This window comes from Lepidothrix coronata, unplaced genomic scaffold (assembly GCF_001604755.1).
Source record: "Lepidothrix coronata isolate B3197 unplaced genomic scaffold, Lepidothrix_coronata-1.0 Scaffold33, whole genome shotgun sequence".
Classification (NCBI taxonomy): Eukaryota; Metazoa; Chordata; class Aves; order Passeriformes; family Pipridae; genus Lepidothrix; species Lepidothrix coronata.
In genome coordinates this window covers 643,774-662,191 of record NW_016690213.1, presented here as the reverse complement: position 1 = coordinate 662,191, position 18,418 = coordinate 643,774, and the positions used below count along the sequence as shown (strand labels likewise).

Here is an 18,418-nt window from a genome sequence, read left to right as displayed (position 1 = left end):
GAAACCTACACATAAATACGTGGTAAATTTGGTTTTATCTAACCTGCTGTTACTTGTTCATAATGCAAAACCTAAGCAAAATGAAGGTTTTGTGTGTACAGGATTTTTTCCCAAAGAAAGGGCAAAAACGTTTTAATGTGCAACCTGATTTTTGTACTCCCAAATGAAGATGTCACTTCTGCTCTTAAACAATTGAATATACAGATGCAAAGTGCAGCTGATAACCTAAAATATATGGCATGAAAATAAAAATTGCTAGGTTGCTATTATTAGCCTTCATGCTATAATTTTTATTTACTGAATAAGGAAAAAAAATATTTGCCTCTGTTTACCAAATAGACATTTGATGCTGGAAAACCTGCATGTTATTTGTGTATGTGTTTTTCAATAGGAGTTTGCAGGCACTCATTAAATCTGCTGTTCTGCATTATAGTAATTTAATTTGAGTAGATTGTTTAAGAAGGAAAATAACTGTGGTAGATTAAAGTGCCATTGACCCTGAGAGGTGTCGAGGGGTGGGCTGATCTTGTGGTTAATAGTGGAAGACTGGACTTTCTACTTTTTATCTCTGACTCTGTCCTAGCTTTTTGTGTGACATTAATGTCTCAGGATAATCCTAAAAAGAAAAACACTGGGCAGGTGAAGGAGCTTTGGGCATCAAAATCAGAAGGATGGCCTAGCTTGATTTAAAAAGCCCTGGCAATAGGAAACAGGACTAAAAAACTAGCATGAAAAATATGACTGGCTTGAATAACAAGGAAAGGTGCCGAAAAAGTACTGATTATTGTGAGGCTGGGAGTAACAGTTTTACAACGACCATTTGGAGTGGGACAGCTCTCCAAAAACACTTGAGTGTCCCACAGAAAACAATGACAACTGACTGCTCCCAGAACAGCAAAATGTCATGAACTTGGAGTAGGCAATTGAAAGCATAGGTCTGGAGAGAGAATCAGGTGTTTTCTGAAAAGAATCTGATGTGATTTGGCACTCGGGCTTGTTGTGAGTACACTACATGTTTCTTGTGGTCTTTCATAGGCTCTGTAACTAGAATAAGCAGTAAGATGTACCAAAGCTGTTGATTTGTAAAAATCTGGTGTTTTAGTCTGGCTGACATAAAAGCCAGTTGTTAACTCTAGAAGAAACTGTATTTTACCTGGGTTTGTTTATGTGTTTTATTATTATTAATTGTTGTTACAAATGAGGCTAAAACTTGATGACAGTGTAGAAGATGCCTTGTGAAAATAAATGGAGCTGGTTGAAAGATTAATTAGTGTTTGCTTTGTTTTGATAACAGAGCAGTAATAAGTTTCTTTGTCTCTTTAGTCACATGATTAAGAGGAAGTTTTGATTCCATCATGGGCTGCTAAAAGAAGGAAAGAACACAGTTCCCTCTGTTATTTTTCTTTTTTTTAGTGACATGAGGAAATTTCTTCCAAAGAGGAACATAGATGCTCATGTGTTTTTGAACAACTTTAAGATGAAACTTCCTATTTTCATACTCCATTTGATCTTAGCAGATGTTCATTGGACTTGCCTCACTACTTTATTGTTTAAAGACCATGATAAACTTCTTATACTTAACTATAGATGGTTAAATACTGTGCTTTATAAATTGCTAAAACATTTTAGGCAAAGCATTATGGCCAGATTGCTCGTGTGATGTGTTATTTAGTGACTGTAGCTTACAATATCTTGGCTGACTGAGTTTGCTGAGAGTAAATTAGCTTGGACTCTTTACTTGATTCTCTGCAAATGGTTCTTTACATATATAGATATCAAAATATGATAAAATAGTGATTTTTTAAAATTAAATGAATGTAAGGTAAACAGAATTTCCCAAGCGTCTCTAATGGTTTTTCATGCAATGCTGTTTGTCTTAATGACCACAGAAGGGGAAAACATTGTGTTTGTTTTCAGGATGTTGAACAAGTCCAATTCCTCCTGAACAGTTTCAGACACCTCGTGGTAGTTCATAGAGGTCTCCTTGTGCAGAAGTGATACTTGAAAGTATGGTGTTTCTGCTTGAAGTGAGGGGTAAGGGAAAGGACCTCCTCAGGTTTTGGAATTCTTATCAATCCACTCTTAATTCCAAGAAAACCATCTCAGTGCAAAGCCCATCCTGACTCCTAGGTGTCTGGAGAAACAGTACATCCACCTAGAGCCTGTTGTCATGTAAGCTGACTCGAGATGCTTTTTTTTTTGATATTGCCATTTGTCCAACAAAGGTTTTGATCAAGTTTTGTTCTTGGTGATTTGGAAGCCGTCTGGCCTGAGCTGTGCACTGAATGTCTAAGTCCTCCTTTAAGCCTGACTTCTTTCATGTTAACTAGTGTTTGTGTGTGCTGGTCGTGAAGCCTTATTGTCAGCCCTGTAGGAAACTGGTTTTGGAAGAACATGTTGCAGGTGTGGTAATAAAAGCCTTTGAAATCCTTCAGCATGAGAGGTATATTTCAAGTTAAGGTGCTGTAGAAAGAATGAGAAAATGAGCCTTGGTTTACCGTCAGTGACTTTATTGAGGGTGTGTGTTCAGGAGAGGTGAAGTTCTGCTTTTTACTTTAGAACTGGCACTTCAGTTTAAAATGCAGAGTGTTGTCAGCTACGCATCCCTTATCAGGAAGTAAGGTATTACTGTGTGCAATGCAAATATTGAGATAAGTATGAAAACCATAAAGAAATGGCCTTTTGGTTGAGACCAGCTGCTCTAGAAGGAGGACAGTGCAGGGTAGTGAAGGTGTTTACCTGTCCCATCTGTTTTTGTCTAAACTGATAGCATTTTACAAATTTCCTTCCCTTCAGTTATCCCAGTGACTGCTCTTGGGATTGTTTTTGTGCAGCAATCTAGCATTGCTGTTGACTTTTGCTACTTGGTGCTGGATGTCATGGCCGTGCATCGGGAAGAGAGAAAGAGGAAAGCTTTCCCTTTAATGAAATTGCAGTAGAGTTGGAAGAGCTACTGACTTTTTCTTCACCCTACTTTATTATTTCTCTGATTTAAAAGGATTTTTTATTTGAGGATGATATAAATGCTATTTTTCTGCAAATTTTGTACTGCTGTTCCTAGAAGCACCAACACTGTGCACATGTGTGCACACATTTATTTTTGTACAAATCTGGGTAAGGTCCTTGATTTCAAGGTTCATGAAGGAAAGATTTGGCACAAATATCCCTGTGTTATTTACTTAAGCTTATGTGTCGCTACCATTTATTGTCTAAATTACTTTGCTGATGGATCGAGATGAAAATGTTTTCTTGGTGAAGGCAGATATTGTAGTTCAGATTTATTGTAATATTAAAGCTTTAAAAAAAGCATATGCCCTGTGTGGTATATTACATTAGCCAGCTACTCTGTGTCCCTCAAAAGCACTTAATAATCTATAGTTTCTAGATTTTCCCATGATGTGTAGTTAAGATAAAATGCAGTAATATTGATGTGGTATCCTGAACTTACTATGATTGTAATGTGACCTGTTTGAAGTAAGGAAATGTAAACAACACATGTGTATTTGTAGTATAGACATTTTTAATTTTTTTTTTTTTTTAAGGAAAACATTTATTTTAACCTGAAATAAGGAAACTTTGGAACCTAGAGAAAGCATCAGGAAAGCAGACATTGCATAATAGGAAAAAAGTTGAGCTAAAATCTATTTTCTGTAAAAAAGGATACTCAGCTGAGTTTTCCATTTTCTGTTCTGTGTTGATTCAGATGACTTGTCATGCAGTTTGTGCTGTGTGCATGAGAACCCAGCCAGAGCCCTTCAGCCCTGGGAGAAATCTGTGTTACTTGACTGTTCTTGATTTATCCCACTTGTGTCATTTTGGTCATGGTCAAAAGTGGGTGGAAGAGTTCAGTGCTTCTCTGATAAAAGAACTGTAGTGACATTTGTTTTGGCTGGGCATATATTGAAAGTGTTCTTACAGTTGAAAATATGAGGCTGGATTTTGGAGAAGTGGACTGTAGTTTACTTTTTGACTCTTACTCTGTCCATTTTCTTCATCAGTGAAGAAAATTACATCCTGTAATGAACAGTGTGTGATTCTGTGAAAGAAGGCAGTGTAACTTTGATGCTTCAAAGAACTGAATCAGCATCTGTGATTGACAAAATAAAAGGAAATAATACCAAAACTGAGATTGTTTTTTTTTTTTGGTAGAATTTCTTTTTCCTGTGCTCTGAATTATTATTATTTTTTTTTTTTACAATATTTTTTTCTATTGGACTGTAACTCATAAGGCCCATCCCCACTGAATGTCTTTAGGGAAGAATGGTTTATCTCCTTTTGTGGCAGTATTATTCTAAAATTTTAAGATGTGTCAATGTGGGGAAGTTAATGGTATTATAGGAACTGAGAATGTAATAGTCAATCTTAATTAATTTTTGGCTTTGTTGTCCTTATTTTAAAATAAATGTAGAATTCAATTAAAAATAATCACTTGCTGGGAAGAAACCTCTGCTCTACAGAAATCTAAAGTATTTAGGTTTATATTTTACTCTCCATTCATGTTATCTTGTTTTTGAATGTACATTATTGCAATATACAGCACTAGGAAATCACAATCAGACTGGAAAGGCATTTCCATTCAGTAGGTTTCACTGAGAGGTGCTATGAAAACCTTTCATCAGCTGGTTTGTGTGGAAAGGCCCAACTTCGGGGTTTTTTTTGTTTTTCTTTTATTAAAACACAGTTAACTACAAGGTCTGCCTTTCTGAAGGGCTTTAAAAATAAATTGCAAGAACAGATTTTGATTTTTACACAAATTTTCTCAATTTACCATAGCTTCAGCTTCATCTGGATGCTTGCCTGAGATCTTAAAACATTTTAAAAATGCATGTAATTATGCTGATACAGTTCCTCGTGTGGTTGCTGTTATATCTCTGTAAAAGTTTCTTGATGCTGATAGGAGTATTAATCTGTAGGGAGTGGAATAAATCCTGATGTGTGGCACCCTTGTAGTGATGTATTGGTCATTCAGAGGCCATTAACTGTAGTAAACTTTTCAATGTGAGGGATGTCCTACCTAAAGAAACAATGTCTGAGCCATCCTTCCTTGTTGCTCTTGCAGTGACAACCTCAGGCTAGTTCAGTAAGGTGCTGAGCATCTTCCAGCTTGTGTGGCAGCTGCCCGAGGGGGCAGCCCTCTGCACATCCCTGTGCCCAGCATGTGTGTGCTCTCTGCATCTGGGGAGGGCTGGGACTGACACCTTCCTCTCCCTGACCCTGGAGAGTGACTCATCTGTAGCTCTCCTTGGCCATGCTCATTGCTAAGCTCCATAAAATGATGAGCAAGATTTTTCCACACATGCCACAATGCTTTTCACAGCAACAGCTTATGGCTGTATGCTAATTGTTGTCCTCTGCTGGGAAGCTGGTGTGGCTTTTGCCACCAAAGCTATTTTAGTGCAGCTTCTGCATTTTTTTGACAGTCAAAATGAAGATTTCATCTTCGTTGCAATCTGTTTTTCTGCCTGTTTTAGAGCAGACAGCGTGGTGTATTTGTATTTAATAATTTTTGTGGTTTAAACCCTGAGTCAGTGAAGGCAAATTTTTCTGCATGCATCATGCTACTGAATATGTGTATGGCAAGGGACTCTGTCACTGCTGTCTCCCCTCTTCACTGTCCCTTGTGCATGTACATCAATAGCAGTGTTGGGTGCTTGCTGGGTGCAAGGGAAAACAACTTTTCATACCAAGGTACAATTTGGGCTGAGCTGCCACAATACATAGTTACTGGCTGTGGTTATGCTATGTGAAATAGATTTAACATGTCTGAGACCAGAGAGGCTATTGTGAAAAGCCTCCTGTGGTGATCCCAGTGAAAGGGAGTAGATTAGCCATGAGACAAATCCTGCCCTCTAAGACAAAACTGAGGCATGCAGTAGGCTATTACAACCTCTCTTGTGCTGCTTTTATGGATACTTCAGGCCACTCTGGTCAGTCCAGCTCTTCTGACCACAGTAAATTCTCTAAATGTGTTTTGCTTTACTGTCTGTCGCTGTCCAGTTTTGTCCAGTATAGAAGAATCATAACTGTAATGCCTAGAAGTCTTGAAAGTGCCTATGTGTGCATGGAAAAGGCAAATTATGCATGAAATGTATAGTGCTGCTGTGTTTGAACAATGCAATCTGTAGGTGGCTAAAGGGCTAACTAAATTGCAGGCATAATGAAAGCTCTGTGGTATTTAGTATATGTTCTGTCAGCATTAAGCAGTCACCTTGTAAATATATGTTAATTTTGAAGGAGTAACTGACCTTTTTAATATTAATTGAAATGTCTTGTGTTTAGAGGTTGGTGCTATCCTAGAAGAGACGGAAGCCTGTGACTGGTGGAGCCTGGGTGCCATTCTTTTTGAACTCCTCACTGGGAAGGTAAGGCTGGGGGCTAGTTACTTAATAAAACTGACTTCTTGGCCAGTAGTTTCTCACAAGTGGTATGCCCAGTTGTGGTTCCCTTGCTTGTCTCTCTCATGTGTTTTGCCAACTTGAGTACTCTCAATTTACTTAGTCTTGAGACCAAAAAAACAGGACATGCTCAAGCTTCAGTAGAACAGCTTGGTAAAGCCTTATCAAACTCAGGACTGAAAAAAGAACCTAAACCATGCTGCCCTCTTAACCACAGAGAAATCAAAGTTCTCTGGCATTCCACCTGTACTTCTACAAAAATTTTGCTCTACTAGTTTCAGTATTATTTCCTGGGTCTGCGTAGAAGCCATATGTTGCTGTTAGACATTAATTCAGTATTTTGACACAAAGATTGCTCAGCCAAATCAAACCGGAGATTGGTTTGCAGTTCTGAACAAAAAAAGCAAAGTCCACCAAATTCCCGGACTCTTCAAGTTTGAGAAATAGAACAGAAGCTCTAAGACATAAATGTTCTAAAGCTGTATCTGCAGGACATAAGTGCCTGTAGACATTCCTCCCCAAATCAGTACCTCATACTAGGAAGCACTGAAATTTCAGCTGTTTGCATGTATACTAGGAGATAATCCAACACTACAGTTTTTAAATTAATAATTGTGTCTGCCTGTTTTGATTTTTTTTCCTCATTTTCCTTTTCTTCTCCAGTCTCTGGTTGAGTGCCATCCATCAGGAATAAATACTCACACTTCTTTGAGTATACCAGACCATGTATCGAAGGAAGCCAGATCACTGATTCAGCAAGTAAGTGAGGGGAAAATTTGTTTTCTATATGTACACGTGTAGATGGGACAAATACTTACCTACCTGAGTTGGTCTGGTGAAGTAAATGTAGAAAGAGAAAGCTGGTGGTAGGAACGTGGATGGCTCTTTTGTCAGGGCTGATGAATTTTGCCCAGTTGTCTTGTTGCATCTGGAAACGTTTGACTTCTCCTGCCAGGTGTGTCTGTAGAAAACTAGAGTGCTTTGCCATTTCTTCAAAGAACAAGCTTGGCAAATGCTGAGTGCTTTGGAAACACCTGCTGGTGATGCATGAGCATTTTAGAAGTTCTGCCCTAAATGCTTGTGGAAATATTTGTCATGAATTAATCTAAAAAGTTTTTATGCCAGTTCAGAAAGACAGCTCAAAGTACTATGAAACCTGTAACACACTGATTAGAAGTTATGACCTTGGTGCGGTTGAAAATCTGTAGCTGTTCTCCAGGAAACCTTCTGGATGCCATTTGTTAGGAAAAGTACTGTGAATACAATGACTTTTGTAGTGAGAAGATAACTGGTAGGTTGGATGAAAGGCAGAGTAGGAATCTGTAAAATATAGACAAGCTTCCAGACTGATACACCATTTTCAGCCTACTGGAAATAGTATTGTCTGATGGTTTTAGTTTACTCTTAGCTTCAGGTATTCATGACTGAACTTCTAGTACAGGGTCTTGAAATTCAGGTAGTGTGATCTTCCTTCTAGTTAATTTTGATGTAACTGAGGAAGTGGTGTCTAGATCTGACCTGTTCCACTTGAGAAGAATAAGTGGTACATGTGAACTGTGCTGCTTGGCTTTGAAGAATATATTGCTAGTTGATGCATAAATAATGACAACACTTAGATGAAGTTTTTAACAGAACAGAGTGGCAAAAGTAGTTCTTGAGGAAAACGAAGGAAAGAGATTTTGAAAATTCAGTGAGTCAAAAGACCCAGTGACAGATAGATTTCTGTGCCATTACTGTGAAATGATTAGTGGAAATGGAACTAGATGTTTGGATGCCACCTATTTTGACTAGGTGACATGAAGTCACTGAAGGTGAAAGCATGTGTCTGTGTGTTTCTGGCAAAGGTAGAAAGGGAAATGACTGAAGAAAAATCCCATTTTTATGTAATCTGCATTTATGTTGTTAGATGGTAGCAAATTGTTACCCTTACCCACAGGTGCTATAGAACACAAATGGCTGAGGGAAAGCAAAACAACGCTTAATGAAGGGAATTCTTCCCATTAAGACGAGATGACAAATGAAGTTGTCCAGTTCATGTTTCCCTGCCAGTGTAGGATTGTTTTTCACGGTAGACTAATGTATTGCCTATTATCACATATGCCAAAGAGTGTCTCTTTTGCCACTTGTGGTTTAAGTAGCAAATGTATTTCTGCCACTCGCAGCTATGTTACAAGGCCAATTTTTTCTCCCCAGTGCCTGTTAGGTCAAGCTGTCTAGCGTAGGGTGGTGACTTATCTGGGGGAGGTTTGGCTGTATGAAGCAGTAAATCACATTTTTGTTGTGTGACTATCCAAGGAAGCTGCCATTCATTGCTGAGGAAGCCTTGTCAGGAAAAGGAAGAGAGCTCTCTTGGCATGGATAGCAATTTGTCATTGTGACTTTCCTTCCCCCCACTGCCAAGGGTAAACAGGTCAAAACATCACAGAATAACTCTCCAGAATCAATGTTCAGCTATACAAAAAATTGAGTCAGACGTTGTCTCCTGCTGTGGCTTCCAGTCCAGGTGACTTAATTGTAAACACCTTCTTCATTTGGCCAGTGTCTAAGAAAACAGAGATCTCTTTATTTCTGGTGAAAGATGAAGTTTTGGGCGTTTCTTAATGTTTGTTTGGTATTTTGCACCCAATATTTTTTTCAGGCACCTTCAGGTTTTTCTACCAACAACATATGCAACGTGACTTTTCAATAGTTGCAGTTTGTGTTTCATTTGTTTTCTAAGATTAAAGTTCTGCTGGAAGGACAAACTCCAGAAGATAAGTGACCATGCTTACTTTCCCTATGCTGGTGCTTCTTACATTTCAGCAGAAGGCAGAGACACCCTGGCTGCATCTGTGTGTGTGTGCTGCCTTGTGGGAGATACTGGAGCAGCACCATTCGCTGTCAACAAGCTACCTTTACTATGTGACATTATGACTGCAAATAGCTGAGCCATCTTAAAATGTGTAAATTCCTATGTTTATGGATGTAGGCTCTCTTAGATGTTGACTGCATCAAGATATGAATACACGTTTTTCCAAGTGACAACTGGGAGAAGTTACCCTAATAGCTGTTGCAAGAAAGAAATCATGCCTTTGTACTGGCTGTAATTGAATAGAGTATAAACAGTTCTCTAAAACTGCAAAATATTTTTGTGTGCCTTTATTAGTCTCTTTGGAGTTTATCTTTGCATTCCCTTTTATATGGATTGGTATCTTTAAACAGATGTAAATATTGTGATTTCCTTTTCACATGAATTCAGCATGTGATGTACAACTAAAAAGCAAACGAGGTGCTGAATTTCAGGAAATTTCCATTAAACCATTACACTGTTTTGTTTCTTTCACTGGGGTTTTGATTTTTCAGTTTTAGGCCATTTGTAGGACTCTCTAAAACTTTTTTTTTTNTTTTTTTTTTTTTAATAATGCATTTCAGAAGTAGAGAAGGCATTTGTATTCTAGTTAATAATTCAAAATCAAAGTGGGAAAAAAAAGAGAGAGAGTTTCAATAGTCAGATGCTTCAGAAAAAAAAATTAGGGTTGTTTTTTTTTTTTTTTTTTTTTTTTTTAGGAAATAGAGAACTGGCTATGTTATCCTGATATTTTAGTACCAACTCACAGTTTATGAAATGGAAAGTTACAGACCACTATCCCCGATGTAGCCAGAATGCAGTGGTGTGAGCAAAGGTTAACATGAACAAACGCAGTGTCCAGAGTTCTACTGATGCAGGCTCAGGCTGCTGCTGTCTCTTTTTTAAATGAGGTTACACTTAAAATGAAGTCCCAGTGTGCAGTGCTTCGGGGAATTGCATGCTGTGATCAGTAGTCTCTGAAGACTGTAACACTGAGACTCAAGGAAAGGAGAGTCTTCTTCCTTTTACTTGATTTTAGGAATTTCAAGTATGCTTTTGCACTCTTGAAAGTAATTCATAGAGCAGGAAAACAGTAGGATGTCCCTTACCTTAGACCTTTCTGGAACTTTTAAGCAGTTGTTTTTGTTCTTACTCACTGAATCATATATATGTTTCTTTTATATCAAGCTTTTGCAGTTTAATCCTGCGGAGCGTCTTGGTGCTGGCGTTGCTGGTGTTGAAGACATCAAATCTCATCCATTTTTTGCCCTTATAGAATGGGCAGATCTGCAGAGATGAGAGACACATGCCCTCTGAATAAACTCAGGTCAACTGGACAAGTTTCTCTGGCACAGGAGCACCCTTACTTGCTTCCTTTGGATGTCTCAAACCATTTGGATGTGGTGGCTAAAGGATGCTGGAGCAATTGGGCCAAAAGTGAACACTTTTAACAGGAATCACTGGTTGTACAGGGTGCTGACTTATTTTTATGACAACTGGTTGCTATGTGTGTGTGTAAGTCCTTTCATCAAAGGGAGGTTTGTGAGGCAACTCCTGGGCAGCATGTTTAGCACTGCCAGCTTGTCAGCTGAGTAGAAACAGGAATGTCCTCCTGATGGTTTGTCTGATGATGGAAGTGTCTACAGACTGTGCCAGTTGAAAGTATTTTTTTATAGTGTCAATAGACCATTTCCCTATGCTAAGTGCAGCTCTTTGGGGGGGTGGAGAAAGAAGAAACAAATAATTTATTAATGGTATATGCTAAATAAAATACTAATATGCTTTATGCAAAAGTTGACATTAAAAATAATATATCCATTAAAAATTAAGAAAGCTGTTGCATAATACTGTGGAATGTGTCTTGAAATAGCATATCATTTCCCACTCTGGAAGGAGCATATAAAAGGCAAATAATGCTGTCAAATGTTGTACTTTGTTGGCTGGCAATGTCTGTTTAAAACTCTTGACTCTGTTGTATTTGATGAGCTACCTATAAAGTCACTACAGAAAGGGAAATCTCTTCCTCAGCCGGATAAACACTGCTTTAGCACACTCATAAGGAGCAAGAAAACGTAACACTAAATAAATGTATAGATAAAAAGGGAAAAAACTCTTCTCTCATCACTGCAGCCACTGCTTTATCACTTAATGAACTTTACTTCCTCTAAGTGTCCTATTTTTAGCTGATACTTCAGGAAAAAACCTTTCTGCTCACGTTCTTGTGCTTGAGGAAGCTTCTGAACTCCCCTGTTTGTTTGTTAATAGTCTTAATAAATCAGAGAAAGCCTTCACCCACTCTGCTGCTTGAACAGGAAGAAGCCTGGGATTTGCTCATGCCAAATGACTAAGTGACATCTCTGAGCAAACCCTAGTGGGTAAGACTTGGGCATGAGCCAATTAGCTGACCTGTTTGTTTGTTAGAAAGGTCTGGAGAATGGGAGAAGAATACAGGACATGCAGAATATTTTGCTGAGCACTGCTGTTACTGCTAAGCAGCCATGCTTGTATGGGTTCCCGATGTACTGCAATGCCTGTACAGATTATGGATCTGTGGGTTTTTTCCTAAATGTTCCCTTTGCTCGCTCTCTTTTTTTTCCTCTTTTTCTTCTCCCCAGCTTTATCCGGAGAACAAAGGGCAAATTCCTTTGGGAAAGTGAGGTGACAGCAATGATTATTGAATTTACAACTCAAAAAAAAAAAAAGGTATCCCTCCATTTGTATTTTAGCAGTGTATTTTATGGGCACTCCCAAAAGTGCATCTGCACAATCTCCATCTGTTAGACACCAGTCGGTGTATTCAAATAAAGTGGAAAAGGAAAATGCTTCACTTAAACAAAGGAAATCTGGAAACTTTTTTTTTTCCTTTTTAAATTATTCCACTCCCCTCTTTTTTTTTTTTCTTTTTTTTTGTCTTCCCTTTCTTGTGATCACTAGGCCAGCAGAGGGGCTGTCACAACACTGCAGGTTGTAACCAGGTCACTAGTATCACTGCCTACGGAGTGCTGTCCAAGATTACATCACTTTCAGAAACTGTGTTTCAACCTACCACCCTCTGGCTTCATAACAGGAACTCCCTCAGGTGAGCCACAGGAACAACTTCCTGCGCCCATCGGGTCGGAAATCTCTAATGCAGAGACCAAGCTGATCCGGAGCTTCCTTCCAGCACTGCCCTGGCTGTGACTTTGGAGAGGGCTCACTGCTCAAGGGAAGCCTCCCTCCATTTAGCCACCTGACTCCATCCCTGAGCCTCTCTAGCCTAGCCACTAGATAATGTTGTTGCCCGTGTTGATCTGTCCCATTGCATTTGCCTGGTGATAACTGTGAAAGAAAAAAAGTATTTTCCATGTTCCTTTGAAATGCTCCCTTGTTCAGGTTGTGCCTGTGTGCCGGTTGCAAGCAAAGGCAGGATAAGACAGCGCAGGAGCATGAGCTGGTTTCTGTGAACAGCAGAAGGAAAACCCTGCTCTAGCAGAAACCAGATGACCAGTCACTCTCACTGCAAAGCATTCAGTTTAATTAATGACACCAAAATATTCTTTTTCAAGTATGTTAGTAGTGAGGAAATCTAGACCCCAGAGAGTGGAAGGATTAGGACACTTGGCAAGATGACTTGCCAGAAATGAACATTTGAGATGCTACAGGTTTCTGTAACATTACCAATGACTCAGCTAATGGTTTTGTCAAGGGAAGCACAGTCTTGAGTTTATTGCACAAAAACAATCCTGCCTCTTATCTTTGTTTTTTTTCTTTGAACATGCATTATGTTGTATTAGTGTTTACATGTATTCCTTTAATAAACAAAACCTTTCAAGCCTAATTCAGACTTTGCATTTCTGAACTTTATGTTTAGTTCTTGAAGACTCACCTTCTTATCTGATCAATGCTTTTTGTCCTTGGCTTTAATGACTTGAAATGTTCTAGATACCTTCTTTTTGGTGCCTCTTCTGAAGCCCTGTGGTGCACATCTCCATTTTGTTGACCATCCATTCCCACTTCCTTCTGTTACACCTAATGACTAATAGCAAAACAAATCAGTGCCTTTTTGTTCACAGGAATTAGTGATGGTTTATGTAAAACACAGTAAAATAAACCTGTAGATTTACCTGTTTTCCTGTTGGTATTCAGCTAAGGCAGATGACATGCTTAGAGCATCTCGAAATGGTAATTCACTGCACCCAGTTGAACCACTCTGTAATGTTCTTTTGTCCTACTAGGAAAAACTGGATGGACAAAATATTTGAAGGCTTCCACTGGGTGGAATTGCTGTGAGGTGAGGCAAGGAACCTGCCCAGACTCACAGAAGAAATTGCATTTCATGAAATGCAAGGGGCATAACTTTGAATGGCTGTATTCACAGCTTCTGTGCTTGTAGCACCGCTCCTATATCTCCTGTTGAAAATCACCTCGCAGACAGCAGTCACTGTCACGCTGACTCTCCGCACACCTTTGGGATGCTGAGTCGGCAGGGTTACCCTCGATGGAACATCCACCCGGCTCCTCTCTCCAGTGCTAAACCTGTTCCTTGGTGTGTCCCTGCAGCGAAGGGCACTGGGATGAAGAAGGCTGGGGAGGTCAGCCCTCTCTAAATGAAGCACTCAGCATAACAAGGTACAGGGAAGTGTGAAGTAAACCACTATGGGATTTTTTTTTTTGATTTTAGTGTGGTGTCATTTGTTTTCTCAAGGACACTGAGTAGGAAGCTGGAGAAACAGAAACTTCCTCTCTGGTGAGATTTATGGTAGGGATTTTAGCAATAAAATGAAAAAGTACATTTGTTGATTTCTTTGGGTTTGTGCTTTCTGTGAGGGCTTTGCTGTGAGCTGAGCGCTGTGGCTCTGGGCTGCTGCCTGGCCACATGCTCCATGTGAGCCTGCGACTGGTCTGTCTGGGTCTGAACACCCCAATGTCCTCATCCAGTCAGCAGCATCTGCGGCTGCAGAGCACCCCTCCCAGCTGGCCCTCAGCTCTGTGCATCTTCTGAGCTGTAGGTAGCTTTCAAATCAGAGCTCCATGGGTTTTTGCAGGCTCCAAGATGTTTGGCGGACAGGATTTCTTTGCCTGCAGCAGCGCCCTGTTAAGTGCAGCCCAGTCCCCCACCTCAGCAGCTTGTTATGTCAGGGCTGCCTAGTCTCGCTGCATGGTGTCTTGGGGGCACTGTTGGAGATGCTGCCGGAGAGGCATTTTGTGTGGCTTCGGCCATGCTCCTGCCCAGCAGACTCCTGCGTGGTGTGGTGGGCCAGACCTCCCATGGGCTCTCTCTCTGCAGCGGGGTGTGGCACCACGCACATTAATGGTCATTGTTTAGTGTACGCCCACCAATAAATGGTAGGCTGGGGCTTAGTGAGGACCAGACCAGACCTGGGGCTTTGGCCATCCCGAATGCTTGAGGACTTTCTGTGTAGTTGCACCTCCGGGGCTGGACTGTATGCGGGTGCTGCAGGAGGACAAGTGCCTTGACAAGGTCACCCAGCTGGGGCACAGCTTCTGCTTAGGTGAAGGGGCGAGGGGGTGAGATGGGGGAGTGAGGGACTGGGCCAAGCAGCTGCGGGGGCCTGGCAGCCACAGCGAGGGTGTGGGATGTGCATGAGGGGCTGAGGCAGCCCCCAGGACAGGGTGCCTTGTGTGGCTCCAGCTGCCGTTTGGGAAGGGGTGGCAGAGCCAACTCCCAGAGGGGGAATGGGACTTGCTTAAAAGGTGCCGAGCAGCTGCTGCTGGCAGCAGTGGTTTGGACTGGCAGCACATGGCTGTCTGCTGCGCCGCGGGGCCGGTGGAGGGCTGGTTGCTTCCTGAGCCATCTGCATGAGCAGAGCTGTGGAGCCCTGGCCCAAAGGTTGCAGTGTCCTAAAGAAAATCTCAACTTCTGAGGGGCAAAGCGATGGAAGTGATCCCACCGTCTGCTAGGGCCGTGCGGTGAAATCTCCTGCACCCCTGCTGCTGGGCAGAGGAGGCTAATCAGGGTGCAGCAGAGAGGATGCTCCAGACTCCTGGCAGCGGGTGACAGCTTGATGTGCTGCCCCAACAGGACCTCACTGTCTCTTGGCAGAGCAGAGGCTCTCCTTCTCCAAAGACAGCTCTGTCTGTCTTCTTGGCCCAGGGACCCATCAGGAGGGATTAGAGCTGCTGCCAGATGACTGCAGTGGTATTGTGAGGCACGGGAGGGCTGGGGAAGTGTGCAAGGCTGGGCACAAGGGAATTGCTGTCCTCTTGGGAAGGCTGCAGGTGGTTACCTTGATACTTTTCTGTTGAGATCCTAAAGTTGGCAAGTTTGGGAGAACTCCTTCTGGGGGCTATAAAGCTAGACCAGCCAGTTGGCAAGTGGTAGTGCTGGATGAAGATGGACTAGCCAAGGAAAGAACAAATGTTGTTGAGGTCAGTGATCTCTTAGCCTTGCTCACCTCTTTATGCTTTGCCTTGGAGGCAAGAGACATTTTGCCTTGGTACAACTTCACTTCTGCCAGTTTCTCCCATCCCCCTCCATAGCTGAGCTATTTATTTCCAGGATATTTTCTAGCTTTGCCCAGCTGTCTTCATTCATGTCCTCTGTTACATCCTTCAGCCTTGGTCACAGATTTTCTTGCCCTTTCTGTGCTTTTGATTCTGAAATGTTGCCCCAAAATACTGGGACACAGGAGTAGATTATTAGATACAGCTGTTATCCCCACATAGTGATGAAAGCAGAGAGAGGATTACTCCCACAAAATGAAAGCACAGGGATTGTAAAAGCGTTAGGAAATTGGTTATCCCAGCAGCTTGTGAGTAATGGGAGTTTTATGGCACCTTGCACAGTGGTGGGATAACGAGGAAGGAGCCTCCATGAGAGGGACCAGTGCTGCGCCATGATTTAGAGCACGATGCTGGCCAGCTATGCTCCACTTGGGGTCTTGCTTGTGCTCTGTGGTCTGACATTTGCCAGCTCATAATCTTGCTTTACGAACCAGGCATGGAGAGGAGCTACTTCAGCAGTGTGGATCATGAGCCAAGTGGCATATATCCTTTCTCCAGATTTGAAAATTTGCTACTCTGCTGCCTTGGTCTCCTTCCTTTCCAGCTTCACGCCTGCCTTGGCCTCAGAGAACTCCTCTGCGACCAGCCCCTGGTCTCTCATGGTGTTCTGCCTGGCCCAGCAAACCAGGCAGGATGAAGTAAGTTCCCATGAGAAGGACCTTAGCTGCTCTGGCTTCTTGCAGGTCCCTCATCAGGTGCTCTGTGATACTGCAGAGTCTTGAATTAATCACCTTTCTAGGGTAAAATAACTGCACAGTGTGAAGTTCCAGTCCCATTAACATCACTGTGAGTTTTCACATTGACTTTGCTGGGGTCAGGATCTTACCCTTCAATTACAGAAAGAAGCCAATTTCATGGAAACGGGTCTAGGGATCTTGTTTGCTTTCCTACTTTGAGTGTACCCATGTAGTTTTAGCCTTTGTGTTAGTGAAATAAGCTGTTCTCTTTCTTTGGTCTTTTGTTCTGATTTTTTTGTGTGTGTGGTGGTTGTTTTTTCTTTGGTTTGTTTTTTTTGTTGTTGTTGTTGTTTTTTGTTTTTTTTTTAATTATTTTTTGTTTGCTTGGTTTTGGGTGGTGGTGGTGTATATTGTGTTGTTTTATTTATTTGCTATTCTGGTGGATGCAGTTAATATGGCTGTCCAGTTACTGTCCCTGGCTGGAGTGAGGTCTGCAATTCTTCTCCCTCAGCCCTTGCTGTGCCGCTGGTGGACTGTGTGAGCCTCCCTGGAAAACAGGGAGGGTATTTTGCAAAGTGGCAGAGATGGGAAGAGTTAGTTAGCGCCTGCTCTGCGTTTTAAGGCTGAGAAGTCTTTGATGAGCAGCGTTGCACATGCCCCGTTAGAGTGACTGGAGTGCAGAGGGCTGAGAAAGGCAGGCATCTGGTTTCCTCATTATTTCTTTTCATAAATAATCCCTTGTCCTTGCACCCTGGACTCTGACAGCATTTAGAATATGCCGGGTGGGTTTTTTTTTCTTCTCCTCTCCAAAACTTATTCATTTGGAGAGGGATGAAACAATAGGTTTTTGTCTAAATCTTTACCAGTGAAATTGTCAGGAGAGATTTCCGCCCCCCTCTCCCGTCTATCTTCCTTTTGTCTCCTTCAGTCGTCGGGGTCAGGATTCGCCGCCAAACGGAGACCGCAGTTGCTTTTCCAGGCCCCAGATGCCAATATGTGGCAGCATCTGGCTGGTTGGCAGGCGCCGGGGCAGTGGTGCTGGCTGTGCCACTGCCTGTCATGCGGCGGCGGCAGCGCTTGGTGGGCGCCCTGCTTCTTTGAGAATATGGTCCTAACCAAGAAAATGGATAATAATTAAATCTGCTAAAGGAGGTGAATTATCGGGTAGAGTGGCTACTGTTGGAAGCCGTGCCGACTCCTGGCCCTGGGTTTTATTTTGTCCTCTTCAGCAGGATCTCGTGTAACCTCACCTTCTTGTGCTGTGAGCGTTTCAGGTGCCTTAAGGCATGGAGCTCCTTGAAAGAGAAATACAAATCACTAAAAATGTAGAGATAAAACCCTCTCCTTAGAGGCCATGTGTTTGGCATGGGAAACACATGATAACAGCTTGCTTTAGAAAGGTGACATTTCCACTGAAGGCTGAATAATAAAAAATGCATTAGACTTTTGTAATGAAGACAGCTTCTGGGACCAGGGAATCTACTGCTTCCTTGAAATATATGCGTGGGAGCTCTCCGTGGCCCTAATGGGTGTCACATGTGGCTCTGGCTACATTAATGTTGCAAGCTCTATTAAAAGGGATTGTCAGTAGCCCATCACGTGCTGTGAATCAAAGCTGTCTTTCCCTAACTTTGTTTTAGCTGAGGCTTGTAGACTGACTTGCCCAGGGTTAAGTCACTTTTAATATTAAGATGGACAGAAAAGACTCTAATACGTGGTTGTTGCTTCCCCCCCCCCCGCCCCCCTTTTAATTCAGAGCTTGCTGGTGAAGGACTCTGGAGGGATGGGGAAGGAGGAGACAGCCAGGCAGTTTAAAGATGCCTCTGAGGGTCATGTTGAGTCTGTGCTATTATGTTCCAGCGAGGAGAATAGCTTTATTGACAGACAGCTGTTTGACTCCTGCAGCCATACAGTATTTGCTGCAGAGCTGCATAAATACCAAGCCCATGTTGACAAATTCCTCGTCAGTGCAAGATAGTTAAACCTGCTTGTTTAATCATTTGTGTGCTCTTACC

The 18,418-nt window shown here is 41.8% G+C and overlaps 1 protein-coding gene across 8 annotated transcripts in view; it reads left to right on the top strand.

Annotated features, from left to right (window-relative positions):
- The window catches only part of RPS6KC1 (ribosomal protein S6 kinase C1), an 88,253-nt gene extending 75,214 nt beyond the window's left edge, over positions 1 to 13,039 (top strand). For 7 of the 8 annotated variants that reach the window (XM_017811735.1, XM_017811734.1, XM_017811729.1 and 4 more), the window contains 3 exons: positions 6,280 to 6,362; positions 7,059 to 7,154; positions 10,411 to 13,039. In XM_017811735.1, coding sequence (XP_017667224.1) covers positions 6,280 to 6,362; positions 7,059 to 7,154; positions 10,411 to 10,521 — 290 coding nt within the window. In that variant the 3' untranslated portion in view covers positions 10,522 to 13,039. The remainder of the gene's footprint in view (positions 1 to 6,279; positions 6,363 to 7,058; positions 7,155 to 10,410) is intronic. The other variant, XM_017811730.1, reaches the window with a different exon arrangement.
- The last annotated feature ends 5,379 nt before the right edge of the window (positions 13,040 to 18,418 follow it).